The following is a 22,777-nucleotide window of genomic DNA, read 5'->3' as shown; positions in this document are numbered from 1 at the left end:
GAATTGGTTACAGGCCATAGAGGAGCTTAAAAAGGATTTTGAAAACCAAATAAGAGAAGTGGAGGAAAAATTAGGAAGAGAAATGAGAATGATGCAAGAAAATTATGAAATGAGAGTCAACAACCTGACTGAAGAAAATAACACCTTAAAAATAGACTAACTCAAATGGCAAAAGAGGCTCAAAAAGGCAACGAGGAGAAGAATGTCTTAAAAAGGTGAATTTGCCACATGGAAAAAGAATCTCAAAAGCTCACTGAAGAGAATCATTCTTTCAGAATTAGATTGAAGCAAATGGCAGCTAGTGACTACATGAAAAATCAAGATACTATTAAAAAGATCCAAACAATGAAAAAATAGAAGGCAATGTGAAATATCTCACTGGGAAAACCACTGACCTGGAAAATAGATCCAGGAGAGATAATTTAAAAATTATTGGACTACATAAACCATTCTAGAAAGCCACGATAAAAAAAAAAGAAGCTAGAAATCATCCTTCAAGAAATTCTCTGATGTTTTAGAACCAGAAGGCAAAATAGAAGTTGAAAGAATCCAACGATCACCTCCCTAAAGAGATCCCAAAAAGAAAACTCCTAGGAATATTATAGCCAGGTTCCGGAATTCCCAGATCAAGGAGAAAAGATTACAAGCAGCCAGGAATAAACAACTTTAATATTGTGGAAACACAATCAGGATAACACAGGATCTGGCAGCTTCTACACTGAGGGATCGAAGGGCTTGGAATATGATATTCTGGAGGGCAAAGGAGCTGGAATTAAAACCAAGAATCACCTACCCAGCAAAACTGAGTATCATGTTTTAGGGGAAAATATGATCATTCGGTGGAATAGAGGACTTTCAAGCATTCTTGATGAAAAAACCAGAATTGAATAGACAATTTGACATTCAGATACAAGAAGCAAGAGAAGCATGAGAAGGTAAACAGGGAAAAGGAATCATAAGGAACTTATAAAAGTTGAACTATTAACATTCCTACATGGAAAAACAATAATTGTAACTTATGAAACTTTTCTGAGTATGAGAATAATTGAAGGGAATAGAAATATATATATATACACATACATATATATGTCTATACAGGAGGGTATATGGGCATATGAATACATATGTAAATGTGTGTATATATGTGTACAGGTGTACATAGATAGAGGGCACAGGACCAGTTTAATGGGAAGGGATGATAATTAAAAGGTGAAATTAAGAGGTGAGAGAGGAATATAATGAGAGGAGATGGGGAGAGACAGATTGGGGTAAACTATCATATAGAAGAGGTAAGGGAAAATGGTTACAATGGAGGGGAAGAACAGGAAGTCAAAAGGGAATGGGGTCAACCTTATTTTCATTGAATTTGGCTTAGGGAGGGAATGACACACACTAAATAGGGTATCTCACCCTACAGGAGAGTAGGGGGGAAGGCTATGAGAGGGGAGATGATGGAAGGGAGGGCAGGCTGGGGGAGAGGGAAGTTGGAAGCACCCACTTTTGAAAAGGGACAGGATCAAAGTAGAGAACCGAACAAGTGGGAGGTGGGGCAGGATGGAGGGAAATATGGTCAGTCTTTTACAATAAATCTACTATGGAAATGTTTTGCATAGCTACACATGTACAACCTATATTGAAAATTCCTTATCTTCCCAGTAAGGGTGGGTGACAAGGGAGGAAGGGAATGAAACTGGAATTCAAAGTTTTAAAATCAAATGTTTAAAAAAAAATTATATATATACTATTATCAGTATTTTTTTTTTTACATGTAAATAAGAAATAAGATATACAGGCAATGGGGCATAGAGATCCACTGTGTTCTACTGGAAAGTTGGAAGGGGTATAGGAGAAGATATGGAAGAGAGCAGATTGGAGGAGGGGATATCCAGTGGGATTGCTATTTTGGGGTGGTGGGTAGGGGAAGACAATTTGTAACTCAAAATCTTGTAGAAATGAACGATGTAAGCTAGAAGTTAATAAAGCATTTGATAAAAAAAAAGAAAAACTTTAATACATTTTTTGCTCTGTAGGTTTCACAAAATAAACTTCCCAATTCATTGCCTTAAAAAAAAGACTTTATCAGAGAAACTTACTATAAACATTTTTGATTATTACTTCATTGTCTACAGTACATTTTAGCATAATGCAATTTCTCTCAAGGGATCATGACTTTCAGGAAGTCCAGTAATTCTTATATTATCTCTCCTTGATCTATTTTCCAGTTCACTTGCTTTTCTGATATTTTACATTTTCCTCTATTTATTCATTTTTTAAACTTTTTTTTTGTTTCTTGATGTCTTATAGAATCATTAGCTTCCACCTACCCAATTCTAATTTTTAAGGAATCATTTTCTTTAGTGAGTTTTTGTACCTCTATTTTCATCTGGACAATTCTTTTTTTTTAAGAAGTTTTTTTCTCCAGTGAATTTTTGTGACTCTTTTGCCATTCAGGTCAATTCTGTTTTTAGGTGTTATTTTCTTCAGTGTATTCTTCAGTGTTTCTTTTACCAAGCTGTTAATTCTTGTTTCATAATTTACTTGTATCACTCATTTCTTTTCTTAATTTTTCCTCTACCACTTTAACTCTCCCAGACATTCTTATTGGGCTTGGGTTCAATTAGCACTTTTTCTTTGAAAGTCTTCTTATATAAAATGGCTGATTTGGTAATGTTTTCCATGATTACACATGTATAACCTATATCAACTCGATATAGAATACACCTCGGGGGGAGGAGAGGGAGGAATATAAATTAGAACTCAAAACTTTTCAAAAAAAGCATTTTTCTTTGAGGCTTTGTTTAAAGCTGTTTCAACATTGTTGCTGTCTTCTGAGTTTATGCACTGGTCTTCCTTGTTACCATAGTAACCTTTTATGGTCAAATTCTTCCTCTATTTTGTTTGCTCATTTTTCCAGCCTATTTCTTGAGTTTGAACTTTATATTAAAGTTGGGGTTTAACTGTCCCAAGGTTCGAGGGTTTTGCAAATTTTTATTACTTCCAAGGTGGTATGACCCTAGGAGAAGTATAGTCACTGCTGTCCTGGTCTGCACTGTGGTCTTTGTCCCCTTCAGTCACAAGTGCTAGTGCTTTCTTTGCCTTGGAATTGTGACCAGGGCCCCTTTTGCCTTGTGACAGACCCCCAATGCTCCTATCTACCTGGAACTGACATCCAGATGTATGTATGGTCAATATAATTTCTAATCAGTGCCAGCAAGGGGTGCTCTGTTATCTCTTTCTTACCAGTTGTCTGACCCCCCTTACCATCTCTGGGCTGAGAGCTCCTGCTGTTGTTGATACCATGTATATGGGCACCAGACAGGCTTCCATCCCAGTGTCACAAACTTCTCCTGCTCACCTATGTTTTCTTAGGTCAGAAAAATTTCTCACCCTGACCTTTAGTTGACTCTGCCACTAATTTAATTTGAGGCATTATGTTAAAGCTATTTGGAGGGAAATGTTGAGAAAGTTCAGTGGAACTGCCTCTAATCAACCATCCTGGCTCTTAAAATACTCCATTATAGCATTTCCAATAATAGTATCTACCATTTATGTAGCTCTTTACATAGACAGTATCTCATTTGATCCTCTTACAACCCTGGGAAAGGTATTATTATTATAATGGTTAAGTAATTTGCCCAAGGTCACATAGTTGATAACTGTCTGAGGCAAGATTTCTACTCAGGTCTTCCTGACTCTAGGCCCAGAACTAAATCCACTCTACAACCTACCTTACTTTCTATTTTCTATTATGTAAAAATTAATCATTAAACTAAAATTAAATCATTTTTTGAATGTTTCTAAATTTATGTTTTTGACATTTTGTAACCCAAATTTAGGAATGCTAAAGGCAATTTAGAACAGTTCCATACAGTACATATAGCTACAAACTGAAAAATCAAATTCAGAATGATTATCATTATACCATGCTCATAACAAATCAATTATTATTCTATGAGAAGTATTTTGTTCCATTGTTCCAAATGATTCAATACCTTGTTTATCTTATACAAACACTTGTAAAAGTACATGACCTTGGGGCAGCTAGGTGGCACAGTGAATAGAGCACCAACTCTGGAACCAAGAGGACCTGAGTTCAAATTCTGTCTCAGACACTTAACACTTACTAGCTGTTTGACCTTGGACAAGTCACTTAACCCCAATTGCCTGGCCTTTCCCCCACCAAAGGAAAAAAGAAAGACAAAAGTACATGATTGTAAAGTTTTGGGGTAAAATTCATGAGGACAGAGTTTAATATAAAATCTTGATAGTAAAATTAACATGCTAGAAATTGCCTTTTTACAAATGTCATTTGCTCCACTCACCTTAATACAGAAAAAAACTACAAAATAATAATAAATAAATATAAAATATAAGTAAATATAAACTATTAAATAATAAACAATATTGTTTTTCACTTGAAAATAAAAAATGAATTAACTACTTTGAGATCTCCAGCATAATTGGATTTGCTAGTCTCTGCTAAATTTTTTTCTAGACTTCTTTAGACTGAACTGTGAATACTAAGTGATGTCCCACGAAAAGTTGTCCGTAGTACTGATCTGCTAGGGAGCAATGTTCTTCATATTCTTCATACTGTGAAGTAATTTATATGTATAGGAATAAGTAGGAGACTTTCAGTTGTTTTGTGGTAAGACAATTCATAAAGATAAATCCCATTCTGGAACAGGGATATAACTAGGGAAAAAAGCCTGAAGGTTTCACCCCACAATAGCAATTAAAACAAAACAATGCTTTGTCCATTAGAGCTCTTTTCAACACATATTAACTTGCTGTACTTATGGATGCTAATGTGACTAATTTCAAAACAAAATTTTAATGGGAACAAAGACTATACTTGACTGAGCAGCTGTAGGCAAAAATGATATGGAACTTTGAAAATATGTTTATGAATGCATATAACTTCTAGTTGAAAAAAAATCCGTAAGAAACCAGGAATATTTCTGATAGTTTTGTCTTCTAAGGCTCCTAGGTTTTATCATAGCAAATAGCTATTTTTGATTTATCTCACATATATGTAATGCCTATTTTCCCAGGGAGTTAAATAATCATCTACCTACCTTGCTTGGCTTCCAACTCCTCTTGGGTAAGCTGAGGCTTTTTCTCCTCAACAACTACGCAGGGTGTGACAAGTGCTGGGTTAGGGTTTGCAGAACTACTAGAGCTCTCTTGGCCTTCCTTGCCCTCTTCATCATCATCATCACTGTCATCATCTAGCTTAACACGATTTTTTTCCAAGGGAAGCAGATCATTTTCTTTCGCCTTGATTGCAAAGCTTATTGGAGCAAATGAAGCTATGAAGAAAAGATGAAAATTTAAATGTTTTTTTAAGATTCCAGCAAAAAGAGTTAAAAGTTTTCACTGGACTGATTATCCACTTCAAAAGAAAAAGTCTATAGAAAGGTATATATCACCTCTTATTTTTCAACCTCAGTCACTACCTAAGAACCTTTTTTAGTAGAAGTATATCTATATAAGCTTTTTATAACAGAACAATGAAGCTTTATGATAGCAAAAATTCTATCAAGAATTTCTAAAACTCAGGATAATTTATCACTTTCTTTTTTAATTGTTACCCAAGAATCCTCCCATTAGCTCATGTCTCTCTCCTTTCTCACCTTATCCTTTATCCTACCAACCACTGGTACTTAGAAAAATAAACTTATGAGAAAATTTGAAGTCCCAAGGTTTAGTTCTAAGAAATCTTTTTTTTCTTTCCTTTCCTTTTACAATTTCTAGACTAGTTATTCACATACTTAAACAGTTATCAAGAGCTAACAGTAGTTAGTCTTGATAAACAATATAATCTTACTAAAAATGGCTACTGCTATTCATGGTGGATTATTAAAACAACAACAAACCAAAACACCAAACCAGGGGATTATATAACTGTAGTAAAGAGAAAATTCAAATACACTCAAAACACAGCCAACATCGCAATACGTGCTTATTTAAAATAATTTTCTTTCTTCAAAACCTAATCCAGGTGTACCTCCTTTATGAAACTTTGATTGCCACAAAGAGAAATGACTCCTCCTACTTGGAATCTCTCCAAAAAATGATTAACTTGTCCTATAGCCCTATTTATAGTATGACTCATAAAACTGCTTCTTGGTTCACTTCTCCCCCTCCCCCAATCAGATTATATATATGCTGGGGGCAAGGACTGTAGTTTTTCATTTTTGTATCTTCAGTACCTAGCACAGTGCACTGGCATCTGTCATTTACTACATGTTTATTAAAAGCAATCAAGTGATTTGCAGGATACAGTATTGTAGAACATTTTAACATCATAGCTCTTGGAAATGTAGGACCAGTCCATTAAAGTGACAATGCTGAGCTATAGCATATACTCTGAAATAACAAAAGAAGCATTACGTACGAAGGCCAAGAATCATCCCCTTGTACAGATAAAAAAGAAAACATTAAATAACAATATCTATATAGACTACAATGTTATTCAATTTGTACAGATCATTCACTTTATAGTATTTTAGATTAGGCATGCTATTCACATTAAAACTATATCTTCTAGGATCAATAACTTAAAAGAGAGTAAATCTTTTGTAAGGTATGACACGTGACCTGAAATTAACCCTTTACTATTTGTACATTCTCTTTAAGCAGTGCTGGTCAGAAAGCCCACAGCATAGAAGCCAAAAAAACCTGTTCAATGGTAAAGACATATCAATAGTAAATATTCAATAGTGAAAGAAGGAAAACAACATCTTCTGAAAATGTCCAGTAAAAAGTAAGGAAGCAATTCTAAAGCCAAGTCTTTCTTTCCCAACTAGAGTACTAGGAACCACAACCAACAGTAAAGACTTAGGTTCCTGGAGATGTCACCTCTTCTATTTTTTATCTATACTTGTTCCTTCAGGGTAGGGACTTCATCAAAGCTAACAGGTAATTTATCATTACTCTTTTTTTTGGGAGGGCAATTGGGGTTAAGTGACTTGCCCAAGGTCACATGGCTAGTTTTTGTGTTAAATGTCTGAGGCTGGATTTGAACTCAGGTCCTCCTGACTTCAGGGCTGGTGATCTATTCACTGTGCCACCTAGCCACTCCTATCATTACTCTTCTGCAAAAGAAAGAACACTGCAGAAAAAATCAGAGAATCTCAAAAATTTGTAGAAGCAGCAGTAGCAAATGGTGCCAAATAGCCAACTGATTTGGGAATTAACACTTATTTATGGCAAACATCATATAAAGAAGTTATTACATGTGTTTTGCTTTGGCTCTTTGTGTTCTCTAATTCACTGATAAATTATCTTTTCTTTATGGATTTCATGTATGAAAAGTATTTCAGGAGTTCAAGAGCTAATTCTTTTACATTAAAATTACTTCTACTATTTATCTAAAGAGCTGCATTTCCCCCAGAGCCAAAAGCACTCATTTGACATCTGAACAACATGAGTAACTGACCCAAAAAAGCAATGTAAGACCATTCTACAATAGATAAGTGATCAAAGGATATGAACAATTTTCAAAAGACAAATTATAAACTATAAACAACCATGTGAAAATATGCTCAGAATCTCTAGAATTGCTGATGCTGTTCTACTACCACTACTATCATTAATTAAAAACGATACAATCATAATCATTTATATAGAACCTACTATGTTCCAGGCACTGTGCTAAGCACTTTACACATATGATCTCATTTGATCTTCGCAGCAACCTGTGAGTTACGTACTATTATTATCCCCATTTTACAGATGAGGAAACTGAGGCAGACAGGTGAAGTGAATTGCCCAAGGTCACATAACTAATAAGTGTTTAAGGCTGGATACGAACTCAGGTCTTCCTGGCTCCAGCCCTAGCATTACATCTGTTCTGCTACTTTTATCTCACACTATAAACTGGCAAAAATGACTAAAAATGGAAAGAGTTAATGTTGTAGTGGCGACCATGGATGCTAATACAACAGTAATGTAACTGTGAAGTAGTTCATCTATTTGGTACATAAACTTGGAATTTTACAAAAGAAATGACTCAATAGTTTGCATACATTGGCCCCACACTTGTACTTGGGTATATAGATCTTAAAGAAGTCAAAGAGAGAAATACGATGCCCAATACACAAAACAAAACAGGCAGTGTCACAGCTCCTCCCAGTTTGGCCTTGCTCTACTTTCCCAGATCTAATGCTATTCCCTTGTAAGGACTCTGTGCTCCGACCACATGGACTGACCTGTGGTTTCCCATCACAATATTCATTTCCCATTCCTGTTCTGTTGCAAAGGTTCGTCCCTTCCTATTATTACTGACATGTTCTCTCAACTTTAGATCCCTTCAAGGCTCAGTCCAAGGTTGCCTCCTTGAAGAAATCTTTCCTAAACCTATTGCTATTAGTGACCTATCTCCCAAAACTATGTTGTACTGAGATGTAGTATTTACTTATCTTCCCAAACACAGATCAAATGCTGTTTTCTTAATCATCCTGATCAATGAAATCCATTTGTGAACACTTTTGCTTTATATAGATATTGTATTCCTCCAGTAAAATTTGTACTTTTTTTGCCTTTTGGAGGGCAACTGGGGTTAAGTAACTCGCCCAAGGTTACACGGCTAGTGTTTTGGTGTGGTTGTTAAGTGTCTGAGGCCGGAACTGAATTTGGGTCCTCCTGACTCCAGGGCTGGTGCTTTACTCGCTGCACCACCTAGCCACCCCAAAATTTATGTTTTTTTTTTTTTTTAAGTGTTTTGTTTTGTTTTGACTTTGTAACCCTAGTGGCTAAAAGAATACTTCACACAGAGGAGTCATTTAATCGATGCTTTATTTAAGTTAGTCCACCATACAAAAGTTAACTTGTATACCAATATCTTTTGCAGAGAATGAAGAGAGAGTGCTAAAAAAGAGTTGGGAAAGCTCATGTAGAACTAAGAAATGAAAGAAGTCAAAGACTTATAGACAACTTTAAGATTCCTCTTGCCTGTATAGAAAACAGAACATTTTATTCCAGAGAATGTTTCCAGAGCTTGGCACAGTGCCTGGCACATAATAGGAGCTTAATAAATATTTATTGGCTTTTTCCCAGAAGAGACAGAGAAGATAATGGACATGGCAGGCACCAAATATCAGCAAAAATAAAAATGACTTTACCCTAGGGAGATGAAAAAAACAAAGAATTTGACTATGAATATAGAATTACTTCTGAATGAACAGTTTGTGTACAGTGAGACTACTGATTAGTTATAACAAAAATCAAAATCAATAACAAACTAGAATTGAGGACAAAAATGAGAAGACAACATCATGAGAAATCACAACAGCTCAAACCTGACATATTCCAACTTGGTATTGACATTATCTCTCCCTCTCATACTGGAAAAGAAATTGATGCTGTCACTATTGCTCTAAAAATTTAAATTGATGTAAAAGAAAGCAGCTGCCACAACAAGTAGGCCCAAAGAGCCTGGAAACACCCTCTGGCATCCTGATCTCTCTGGAGAGAAGAGGGGGCATGTTAAGAGCAACACTAGTCTGGACCATAAATTCATTTTCAAAATGTTAGGGAGGAAGCTGGTGAAAGATTAGAAAGAACATCCGTTGACGAAACAAAAGTATGGTGTAAGTAAACAACTGTGTGCAGAAAACTTGGCACAATACCCAAGCATATGAAATCATCTATGAAAAGCATTTATAGATGAAAATGGCAAGTGAACAACAAAGACGTTAACAAATGCAACATTATCTACCAGTGTTTCTATAGTGATCTATTTTCATCATATATAAAAGCTGAACAACCACATTTTGGTTCTAACACCTCACTCCTTGATGTGCTATATAAAGCCAAAAGTACTTAAGAACGTAGGAAGAGCAGCTGAAACAGACCAATAATATAGAGGAGAATTGGTGCTGGATAGGACAAAATTCTGAAAGCACAGAGAGATCAATTTTTGTGATAGTTGGAGATACTGAATGGGGAAAAAAGGCAGCATTATTAGAGTAAAAGATGTAAATGGAAGGACATCAGTAAACACTGGCCAATATGGCTATTTTCATTTTAATAGAACATTTATTGGAATGGCCTACATACATTTCACGAGGGTATACTTGATAAAAATATAAGAAGAAGCAGGCTTGTCACAAAAGGTTCTATAGGACATTTCTAGTCCCACAATGAAAATAAAAGTATATGGAAAAAAGATCCCACTGTAATTGCTCACATTGGTCCCTTTCCACAAGGGGTCTGCCATTTGTGTTAAGATTATAAAAAAAAACTGGGGCAGAGCAAAGATGGAGTAGATATGGGACTTCTGCATGGCTCCTTCTTCCACATCCTCCAATACATGTAAACAAACTTTAGAGCTACAGAATCCACAAAGTGGAAACAAATTTCCCACGGAAGGAAGCCTGGCAGGCCAGCAGGAAGGGTCCATTGCAGAATGCTGGAAGCTGAGCCCAGGCCTGAGTGAGCCAGCAGGTTTTAGCCCCAGGGAGACCGACTCCAACATCAGGAGAGTAAATCACCAGCAGCTGTAGCAGTTTCCAGAATTCTCAATGCAAAAATGCCAAAGACCAAGTAAAAGGTCAATGTGGAACTTCGTTCAAACAGGGGGAGTATGGTCTGGCTGCTACCCTGGAGCCAGAAGCGGGGGAGGTGCAATGGCTGCAGCCACTGCCCGTGGCTGCTTCCGGAGCTCCTGGCATGCAGACTGTAGGAGGACCAAGCAACCATTAAGAGGCTAAGCACTCTTGCTTTGACCTGCTTGGATGTGGATCGTAGTCTTGGGTGGTGGTCCTGGGGTATGTGACCAGTGAGCCAGAATGTGTAGTGGCTGTAGAGAGGGCTCCCATCTAACAGGTCCAGCAGTTGCAAAAACCCCAGAGATTAGGGACATAGCTCTCTCCATTTTGGAAGCAGAGTTCTACCATGGCAAAGAGCTCAAAAGTCAAGTAATGGGCTGCCAATATGAGCAAGCACAGGAAGAACAAACAGATGATAGAATCCTTTTTTGGGGACAAAAAGCATCAAGGCATGGAGCAGGAGAAAGACAATGAAGTCAGAACTCCTGCATCAAAAGCCTCCAAGAAAAATATGAACTGCTTACAGGCCATGGAGGAGCTCAAGAAAGATTTTGAAAATCAAGTAAGATAAATAGAGGAAAAATTGGGAAGAGAAATGAGAATGATGCAAGGAAATCATGAAAAGAGAGTCAACAGCCTGACTGAAGAAAATAACACCTTAAAAAATAGACTAATTCAAATTAGGGGGATGGAGTCAAGATGGCGGAATGGAAGCAGGACGTCCCCGCTGCTCTGGCTTCCACCTTCCCCAATCCATGTAAAAAGAGGACTCTAAACAAACTTTGGAGCTGCAGAATCCACAAAATGACACAGAGAACCTAACCTCCCGCTGAGTATACCACAGCAGGAATCTGCCAGCACAGTGCTCTGGGAGCCGAGCCCAGCTCCACGCCGAGGCTTTAGCCCCAGGAAGGGCCTGACAAGGCTGGTGGGACTCCAGATAAGCAGCAGCTGTGGCCGTTTCCAGATTTATCAACACACAGATGACAAGGACAAAGTGAGAAGTCAGTGCAGTCTGGACTCTGGAACCCAGTAAGTGGGAGTGCGTGGCTTTTGCCCCCAGGTCAAGAAGCCACTAAGACACCGGTACAGTGAGCCAGCACCACGTGGCAGCTTCAGCTCCTGGCCTGCAGAGTTTAGGGGAACCAAGCACCAGTCTGAGGGGTAATCGCTCTTGCTTTAACCTGCTTGGATCTGGATTGTAGTCTAGGGTGGAGGCCCTAGGGTGTGTGTCCAGCTTACCAGAGTTAGTGGAGACCTCAGAGAGGGGACCCATCTAATACCTCCGGCAGCTGAGAAAACCCCAGCGATTGGGACGAAAGCTCCCCTGTCTGGTGGCACAGTCCTACTGTGGCAAAAAGCCCAGGGGTCAAGTGACTGAGGGGCGACATGACCAGGCAAAGGAAACAAAGCAGACAGAAGATTCCAACATTAGACTCCTATTTTGGGCACAAAAAGGAACAAAGCATGGAACAGGAGGAAGACAGTGAAGTCAGAACTCCTGCACCAAAAGCTCCAAAGGAAAACATGATCTGGTTACAGGCCATAGAGGACGTTAAGAAGCATATAAGAGAAGTGGAGGAAAAATTGGGAAGAGAAATGAGAACAATGCAAGAAAATTATGAAATGAGAGTCAACAGCCTGACTGAGGAAAATCACACCTTAAAAAACAGACTAACTCAAATGGCAAAAGAGGCTCAAAAAGGCAATGAGGAGAAGAATGCCTTAAAAAGCCAAATTTGCCAGATGGAAAAAGAATCTCAAAAGCTCAATGAGGAGAATCATTGCTTCAGAATTAGATTGGAGCAAATGGAAGTTAATGACTTTATGAGAAATCAAGATGCGGTTAAACAGATCCAAACAAATGAAAGAATAGAAGGCAATGTGAAATATCTCATGGGAAAAACCACTGACCTGGAAAATAGATCCAGGATAAATTGAAAAATTATTGGACTACCTGAAAGCCACGACCAAAGTAAGAACCTAGAAATCATCCTCCAGGAAGTTCTCAAAAAAAACCTACCCTGATGTTTTAGAACCAGTGGGCAAAAAAGAGGTTGAAAGAATCCACTGATCACCTCCTGAAAAAGATCCCAAAAAGAAAACTCCTAGGAATATTATAGCCAGGTTCCAGAATTCCCAGGTTAAGGAGAGAATATTACAAGCAGCCAGGAAGAAACAATTTTAATATTGTGGAAACACAATCAGGATAACCCAGGATCTGGCAGCTTCCACACTGAGGGATCGAAGGACTTGGAATATGATATTCCAGAGGTCAAAGGAGCTGGGATTAAAACCAAGAGTCACCTACCCAGCAAAACTGAGTATCATGTGTCAGGGGAAAATATGGTCATTTAATGGAATAGAGGACTTTCAAGTATTCTTGGTGAAAAAAAAAAAAAAACAGAGTTGAATAGAAAATTTGACATTCAGATACAAGAAGCAAGAGAAGCATGAGAAGGTAAACAGGGAAAAGGAATTATAAGGAACTTAACAAAGTTGAACTATTAACATTCCTACATGGAAAAACAACAATTGTAACTTATGAAACTTTTCTCAGTAGTTGAAAGGAATAGAAATTTATATATATATATATATGTCTATATATGAGGGTATATGGGCATATGAATAAATGTGAATGTGTGTATATATGTTTACAGGTATACATAGATAGAGGGCACAGGATCAATTTAATTGGAAGGGATGATACTTAAAAGGTGAAATTAAGAGGTGAGAGAGGAATATAATGTGAGGAGATGGGGAGAGACAGAATGGGGTAAACAATCTCATATAGAAGAGGCAAGGGAAAATGGTTACAATGGAGGGGAAGAACAGGAAGGCAAAAGGTAATGGGTCAACCTTATTCCCATTGAATTTGGCTTCAGGAGGGAATGAAATACACACTAAATAGGGTATCTCACCCTCTGGGATAGTAGGGGGGGAAGGGGATGAAAGGGGAGTTGATGGAAGGGCAGGAAGGCAGACTGGAGGCGGGGAGGGAAGTTGGAAGCACCCACTTTTGAAAAGGGACGGGATCGGGGCGGCCAGGTAGCACAGCGAGTAAGAGCACTGGCTCCAGTGTTGGAATGACCTGGAGATCGAATCCTGGGCTCAGACACTTAGCACCCACGCAGAAACACCTGGCCGTGTAGCCTTGAGCAAGTTACTTAACCCCAATTGCTTAGGGGCGGCCAGGTGGCTCAGTGAGTAAGAGCACTGGCTCCAGTATCGGGATGACCTGCATCAAATCTGGGCTCAGATACTCACAACCACACCCAGAAATAACTGGGCATGTAACCTTGAGCAAGTTACTTAACCCCGATTGCTTTAAAAAAAAAAAAAAAAAAAGGGACGGGATCAAAGTAGAGAATAGAAGAAGTGGGAGGTGGGATAGGAGGAAGGGAAATATAGTTAGTCTTTTACAATATATCTACTATGTTATTGTTTTGCATTAGTCACACATCTACAGCCTATACTGAACTGCTTATCTTCCCGGTAAGGGTGGGTGACAAGGGAGGAAGGGAATGAATCTGGAATTCAAAGTTTTAAAATCAAATATTTAAACATATATATATATATATCTGCACAGACTATTATTAATACTATTTTACATGTAATTGGGAAATAAGATATATAGGCACTGGGGCATAGAGATCCCCTGGAAAAGTCGAAAGGGGTATGGGAGAAAACATGGGAGAGACCAGATTGGAGGAGGGAATATACTGTGGGACTGCTATTTTGGGGCAGTGGGTAGGGGAAAAACGTGGAGAAAATTTGTAACTCAAAATCTGGCAGAAATGAATGATGTAAATCAGAAGTTAATAAAGCATTTAAAGTAACACAAAACAAAACAAAACAAAAATAGACTAATTCAAATGGCAAAAGAGGCCCAAAAAGCCAATGAGGAGAAGAATGCTTTAAAAAGCTTAATTTGCCAGATGGAAAAGGAATTTCTAAAACTCACTGAAGAGAATAACTCCTTCAAAATTAGATTGGAGCAACTGGAAGGTAATAACTTTATGAGAAACCAAGATACTATAAAACAGATCCAAACAAATGAAAAAATAGAAGGCAATGTCTCACGGGAAAAATGACTGACGTGGAAAATAGATCCAGGAGAAATAATATGAAAATTATTGGTTGGGCGGGGGCGGAGCCAAGATGGTAGAGTAGAAACAGGACTTCCCTTGTGGCTACACTTCCACCTCCTAATACATGTAAAAAATGACTCTAAACAAACTTTGGAGCTACAGAACTCACAAAATAACAGAGAGAAACTAACCTCTCGTTGAAGACAGCCCGGCAGGCCAGCAGGAAGGCGTCACTGCAGTACTCTGGGAGCTGAGCTCAGCCCCACCCATGTGAGACTGAGGTTTTAGCCTCAGGCTGCTAGAGGGACATCAGGAGAGTGGATCACCAGCCGCTATGGTGGTCTCCAGAATTATCAACCCACAGATGTTAAGGACAAAGTGAGAGGTCAGTGGACTTTGGGAAAAGGGAGTCTGGAGTACAGTCTGGCCTCTGCCCCAGAGGGAGAAGTGGCTGAGGTGCAGTGGCTGCCACCACATGGCTGCTTCAGAGATCCTGGCCCGCAGATTGTAGAGGGATGAAGTGACTAGCACTTGCTTTAACTTGCTTGGATCTGGATTGCTGTCCTGGGGTACATGACCAGTGTGACAGAGCCAGTGGATGCTTCTGAGAGGGCACCCAACTAATAGCTCCGGCAGCTGAGAAAACCCCAACAATTTGGGACAAAGCTCTCCTCTCTGCAAGCAGGGTTCTACTGTGGCAAAAAGCTCAAGAGTCAAGTGGTTGAGTGGCAACATGAGCAAGCGGGGGAAGTGGGGTAAGCACAGTGGTCCGACTTTGGATTCCTTTTTTGGGGACAAAAAGGATCAAGGCATGGAGCAGGAGGAAGACAACAGAGTCAGAACTCCTGCACCAACAGCTTCCAAGAAAAATATAAATTGATTACAGGCCATAGAGGAGCTTAAGAAGGATTTTGAAAACCAAATAAGATAAGTGGAGGAAGAATTGGGAAGAGAAATGAGAATGATGCAAGAAAATTATGAAATGAGAGTCAACAACCTGACTGAAGAAAATAACACCTTAAAAAATAGACTAACTCAAATGGTAAAAGAGGCTCAAAAAGCCAATGAGGAGAAGAATGCCTTAAAGAGTCAAATTAGCCAGATGGAAAAAGAATCTCAAAAGCTCACTGAGAATTATTCGTTCAGAATTAGACTGTAGCAAATGGGTGCTAGTGACTATGAGAAATCAAGATACTTAAACAGATTCAAACAAATGAAACAACAGGAGGCAATGTGAAATATCTCATTGAGTAAACCACTGACCTGGAAAATTGATCCAGGAGAGATAATTTAAAAATTACTGGACTACCTGAAAGTCATGATCAAAAAAAGAAGCTAGAAATTGTCCTTCAAGAAATTCTCAAGGAAAACTGCCCTGATGTTTTAGAACCAGAGGGCAAAAGAGAGGTTGAAAGAATCCACCGATCACCTCCTGAAAAAGATCCCCAAAAGAAAACTCCTAGGAATATTATAGCCAGGTTCTGGAATTCCCAGATCAAGGAGAGAATATTACAAGCAGCTAGGAAGAAACAATTTTAATATTGTGGAAACACAATGAGGATAACCCAGGATCTGGCAGCGTCTACGCTGAGGGATCGAAAGGCTTTGAATATGATATTCTGGAGGTCAAAGGAGCTGGGATTAAAACCAAGAGTCACCTATCCAGCAAAACTGAGTATCATGTTTCAGGGGAAAATATGGTCATTCAATGGAATAGAGGACTTTCAAGCATTCATGATAAAAAAACCAGAGTTGAATAGAAAATCTGACATCCAGATACGAGAAGCAAGAGAAGCATGAGAAGGTAAACAGGGAAAAGAAATCGTAAGGAACTTATTAAAGTTGAACTATTTACATTTCTTTTTTTTTTTTTGCTTTTTGGAAGGCAATTGGGGTTAAGTGACTTGCCCAAGGTCACACAGCTAGTTTTTGTGTTAAGTGTCTGAGGCTGGATTTCAACTCAGGTCCTCCTGAGACTTCAGGGCCAGTGCTCTATTCACTGAGCCACCTAACTGTCCCGAACTATTTATATTTCTACATGGAAAAATGATAATTGTGAATATGAGGGATTATGTTGAGAATAGTTGACGGGAATGTAAATATGCATACATACATATATATGTCTATATAGGAGGATATATGGGCATATAAATACATATGTGAGTGTGTGTATATATGTGTATAGGTATACATAGACAGAGGGCACAGGACCAATTGAGTAGGAAGGGATGATACTTAAAAGCTGAAATTAAGAGGTGAGAGAGGAATATAATGAGAGGAGATTGGGAGAGACAGAATGGGGTAAATTATCTCATATAGAAGAGGCAAGGGAAAACTGTTACAATGGGGAAGAAGAGGAAGGCAAAAAGGAATGAGTCAACCTTACTGTCACTGAATTTGGCTTAGGAAGGGAATGACATACATACTAAATAGGGTATGCACCCTACAGCAGAGGAGGGGGGAAAGGGATGAGACAAGGGATGATAGAGAGGAGGGCAAGGAAATGGAAGCACACATTTTTGAAAAGGGACAGGGTCAAAGTAGAGAATAGAACAAGTGGGGGGGCAGGATAGGATGGAGGGAAATATAGTCAGTCTTTCACAATATATCCACTATGGAAATGTTTTGCATAGCTACACATGTACAACCTATATTGAATTGCTTATCTTCCCAGCAGGGGTGGGTGAGGAGGGAGGAAGGGAAAGAATCTGGAATTCAAAGTTTTAAAATCAAATGTTTTTTAAAATATATATATTACTTTTTTTTACATGCAACTGGGAAATAAGATATACAGTCATTGGGGCATAGAGATCCATCTTGCCCTACTAGAAAGTCAGAGGGGGATGGGGGCGGATATAGGAGAAAGCAGACTGGGGGAGGTGGTATTCAGTGGGATTGCTGTGTTGGGGTGGTGGAAAGGGGAAAGATGGGGAGAAAATTTGTAACTCAAAATCTTGTGGAAATGAATGATGTAAAACTAAAAATAAACATAAAATTTAATTTAAAAAAATAAGAAAAATTATTGGTGTATGTGAACGCCATGATCATCAAGAGTCTAGACACCATCTTTCAAGAAATTATCATGCAAAATTGCCCCGATATTCTATAACCAGAGGGAAAGATAGAAATTGAAAGAATTCACCAATTGCCTCTTGAAAAAGATCCCAAAAAGAAAACTCCTAGGAATATTATAGCAAAATTCCAGAGTTCCCACGTCAAGGAGAAAATACTGCAAGCAGTCAGGAAGAAACAATTTGAGTATTCTGGAAACACAATCAGGATAATGCAAGACCTAGCAGCTTCTACATTAAGGGATCAAAGGGCTTGGAATATGATATTCTGGATGTCAAAGGAGCTAAAACTAGGACTAAAACCAAAAATCACCTACCCAGCAAAACTGAGTATAATGCTACAGGGAAAAATATGGTAATTCAATGAAATAGAGGACTTTCAAGCATTCTTGATGAAAAAAACCTGAGCTGAGGGGTAGCGAGGTGATACAGTGAGTAAAGCGCCAGCCCTGGAATCAGGAGGACCTGAGTTTGGTTCCAGCCTCAGACACTTAACACCCACACAAAAACACTAGCCGTGTAACCTTGGGCAAGTTACTTAACCCCAATTGCCTTCCAAAAGGCAAAAAAACCCCAAAACCTGAGCTGAACAGTAAATATGACTTTCAAATACAAGAAACAAAAGAAGCATGAGAAGGTAAATAGGAAAAAGAAATCATAAGGAACTTATTAAAGTTGAACTATTTACATTCCTACATGGAAAAACGGTAACTGTAACTCATAAGACTTTCCTCAGTATGAGGATAGCTGAAGGGAATACACACACATACACTTATGTATTTATAGGAGGATGTATGTGTATATAAATACATATGTGAGAGTGTGCATTTGTATGTTCATGTATACATAGACAGAGGGCACAGGATGAGCTGAATATGAAGGGATAATATCTAAAAAACAAAATTAAGAGGTGAGAGAAGAATTTATTGGAAGAAGAAGGAAGGAAGCGATAGATCAGGGTAAATTATCTCATATAAAAGAGGCAAGAGAAAACTGTTACAATGCAGGGGAAGAGCAGGAAGGTGAAAGGGAATGGGACAACCCGAGTCTCATTGAATTTTGCCTAAGGAGGGAATAATGTACACACTCAACTGGGTATCTTACCCTATAAGAAAATAGAGGGGTTGAGGATAAGAGGGGGGAATATAGAAGGGAGGGCAGATTGGGGGAGAGGGTAGTTAGAAACAAACACTTTTGAAAAGGGATAGGGTCAAAGGAGAAAATAGAATAACTGGGGGGCAGGATAGGATGGAGGGAAATATAGGTAATCTTCCACAGTATAACTACTATGGAAATGAATTGGGTAACTGCACATGTATAATCTATATTGAATTGCTTATCTTCCCAGTGGGGATGGGTGAGGAATGAAGAAGGAAAAAAAAATCTGGAACTCAAAGTTTTATTTATTTTTTGCTTTATGGAGGGCAACTGGGGTTAAGCGACTTCCCCAAGGTCACACGGCTAGTTTTTGTGTTAAGTGTCTGAGGCAGGATTTGAACTCAGGTCCTCCTGATTCCAGGGCTGGTGCTGTATTCACTGCACCACCTAGCCTCCCCTTTTATTTTAATTATTTTTTTAAATAAAAGTTTTAAAAACAAATGTTAAAAAAATTTTTTTTTTCATGCAACTGTGAAATAAGATATACAGGTACTGGGGTACAGAAACCCATCTTACTCTACTATAAAGTTAGGGGGATGAAGGGGGAGGATATAAGAGAGAACAGACTGGGGGAAGGGGCATTCGGTAGGCTTGATATTCTCAGGTGGGAGGGGTAGGGGAAATACGGGGAGAGAAAAAATTGTAACTTAAAATCTTGTGCAAATGAACGTTGAAAACTAAAAATTAAAAATAATAATAAAAAAAAGATTATTAAAAAATCCTTGAACAAGGATATGTGGCTGTATCCCTAAAGAGGGGGATGTAGGATTGCCTCTGTCATGGAAGACATCTTGTGTGGAGTCCACATGGAATGGTTTGTCATAGATAAATAAACTTGTTTGTGTATGACATTGTAAGGAGTGTAAAAAGCTCCAGAACACTATTGGATTGCTTTAATGGAATCCATGACCCTCAAAATGGATTTGCAGAACAATCGATACAGGGGAAAAACAAAACAAAAGCAATCACAAATGGACAAAAAATATCTATTGCTCTCTAACAGCAGCTAAATGTGCCATCCAGTCACTCAGTCTATCTATCTGGATATATATCACAGACCAAACAATGAAATGGGTCCAGAACTGATGTGGAAAAGAGCTTGGCTGCATTAAGGAAATTGTGTAGTGCTTTCAATCACCTCAAGCTATACCCTGTAAAAAGGACTCCTCTTTTGAATACCAATATTATTCTAATTATATATGACCTCAAATCATGAAAGATCTAATCTTTAATCAAGATTATAAGGGAGCTGGAGGGTCCTGGATAAAGACATATGGTGGACCAAAGTAGTTATGACATGTTATCGGTAATGACCTGCATATAAGAGTGGCATAAGATACACATCATCCAAAGATGCTGGATGAGAAAAACAAGTCAGCTGGTGATGCTGAACAGGGTAATAGTGAGAAGAAACCCAAATGCAAGGCTATTATTACCCATGGAATATTCTCTATGGGGCCTGATGGGAAGACAGGCTGAACAGTGATCTCTCTACTGGAGAAAGCACCCAGCTTGGTGATATCTTATCTTCTTAGGTACTTATGCATATATTATGATGATAGCTTTATGAACTTTGGAGAACTTATATGATCAAGTTTTGGTGGCCCACACGGGCATCCCTTTCTAGTAGAATATAAGTCCTCCTAAGTACAGGTATTTTTTATTTTGTCTTTGCCTAATTTTGACAATGTCCAACACTTTGTCTTGCACACAATATTGCTTTCTGACAAGAATTTCAGAGCTAAAGTTACTCTAGACCTGGTGACGACCTCATCAAGGACAAGAAAGTACTCTTCTATTAATTCCCTATTAGCCATTTTTGTTCCATCCTTTTCATCTGAAAAAACATTCTCATTCAATAGGAATAAGAGTTTAAAAGTCTGGTGTTACCTGTTTTTTTGTTCTCAAAGTAGTAAGCTAACAGTAATAATAGCCAACATACTTTAAAGAATGCAAAATGCTTTACAAATTTTGTCTCATTTGACCCAATTCACTCTAAAGTCCAAACCTCTCTAAGCGGTGATACTACTCCCACATTAAGCCTCTTCTTTTTCAATATATCTACTCCTTCTCCTGTTTCAAAAACAAAGAAAAATTAAGCTGCTAAGCAAAAGTCAACCAACATAGTGACTTAATTTGACAGCATATGCAACATTCTACATGTGAACTCTACCACTTTATGATAATCATGTAAATGAAAACAATATAAACTCAGAAAATTTGGTTAATTGAAATGACCAGTTGCAATTGTTGCAAGTATTGGTTCTGGAAGACTTACAATTAATTATATTTTCCTTCTCTTGGTAGACTACCAAGAAACCATTAGCTAATCTTTTTGGCTGAGAACTTAAGCAGATGTCCATCCTTGACCACCATTCCTCTCCCTCCACTGCTAATCTGTCAGTCATTAAACATTTATCCTACTATGTGCCAGGCATTGGGTATACAAATAAAGGCAAAAAGACAGCCATTTCCCTGGAGCAGCTCACAATCTAATGGGGATAAAACAAGCTAACAAATATGTACAAATGAACTATATACAGGATAAATAGGAAATAATTAGAGGGAAATCACTAGAATTAATAGGGATATGAAAAGGCTTCCTATACAAGGTAGGACTTTAGGTGGGACTTCAAGGAAGCCAGGAGGCAAAGATAAGGATGAAGAGCACTGCCAACACTAGATGGCCAGAAAGTACGCTTGGAGCTGAGAAATGAAATGTTTTGGCCGTGGAACAGCCTGAAGGCCAGTGTCCCTGCACAGAAATCACTGGGATGTAAGCACAAGATTACTAGAAAGGTAGGGGTAGGGGGGGGGGGAGGGGGGGGTTGCATGTAGGGTAGGAAGGACTTCATTGCCAAACAGGATTTAGCATTTGATTTTGGAGGTGTCAGGGAGCTATTGGAATTTGAGCATTGTCACTGGATCTGAATTTAGGAAAATCATTCTGGTTGCTGGGTGAAAGATGAACTAGAGTGGGGAGAATTGTGGCAGGGAGACCCACCAGCAGGCTACTGCAACAGTCCAAACTTAAGGTAATAAGAACCTATACCAGGGTGGTGCCAAGTATCAGAAGAGAAAAAGGGGTCTATTTGAGATGTTGCAAAGGTCAAACAGGCCTTGACAACAGACTGGATAAAGGGTGTAAGAGATACTGAGAAATGCAAAATTATGTCTAGGTTGCAAGCCTGGTGAATTACACAATGGTGGTGCCTTCAACAACATAGGGAAGTTTGGAAGGGGGTAGGGTTTAGGTGGAAAGACAATCAGGTCCCTTTTGGATATAGTGAGTTTAATATAGATCTTTTTTTTGTGATCTTTTTGGAATACAGAACTAGTAGTGGTTAGTAGTGGTATTGCTGGAAGGAGAACACACAGTTTGACTGCTCTCCAGAATGGTTGGATCAGTGCATGAGTGTCCCAATCTCCCAACATTCTCTCCAACTTATCATTTTCCTTTTCTATCTTATTAGCTAATCTGATAGTTGTGAGGTGACTCTTCAGAGTTGTTTTAATTTGCTTTTTAAATTTTAATTTAATTCTCTAATAGCAACTCAGAACATTTCTTCATATGACTATAGCTTTTATTTATGCATCTGAAAACTGTCTGTTCATATCCTTTGACTTTTCTATTCCTTCTGAGTAAGTTATGCCCTTTAAGAGCCATAGTCCAAAATTTATCTGCCAAATCAGTTTCTGGTAAGCTGACTGACTTTTCTTAGTAAGTTCAGGGCCTAGTTCATAGCATAGTCTTCCTCTCCACTCCAATTCTTTCCTTCCTTCTAAAGGGCTTCAACATGCATGTTGATGTTCATTCATATACCCTAACGTCCTCCACTCAATCTCATATACATAGAGGGATGTTTGCACCCTTGATCTTGCCACAAGTGTCTAGCTTCCA

At 38.5% G+C, this 22,777-nt stretch overlaps 1 protein-coding gene across 6 annotated transcripts in view; it reads right to left on the bottom strand.

The window, feature by feature from the left end:
* Positions 1–22,777, bottom strand: part of LOC138158801 (splicing factor, suppressor of white-apricot homolog) — a 126,414-nt gene that overhangs the window by 43,768 nt on the left and 59,869 nt on the right. For all 6 annotated transcript variants that reach the window (XM_069085075.1, XM_069085151.1, XM_069085227.1 and 3 more), the window contains one exon: positions 5,079–5,312. In XM_069085075.1, coding sequence (XP_068941176.1) covers positions 5,079–5,312 — 234 coding nt within the window. The remainder of the gene's footprint in view (positions 1–5,078; positions 5,313–22,777) is intronic.

Source organism: Petaurus breviceps, unplaced genomic scaffold, assembly GCF_028583685.1.
Source record: "Petaurus breviceps papuanus isolate PSGF00001 unplaced genomic scaffold, PetGlider_PUasm1.0 101, whole genome shotgun sequence".
Lineage (NCBI taxonomy): Eukaryota > Metazoa > Chordata > Mammalia > Diprotodontia > Petauridae > Petaurus > Petaurus breviceps.
The sequence above is the reverse complement of the archived record's forward strand: the minus strand, read 5'-3'. Positions and strand labels throughout refer to the sequence as shown.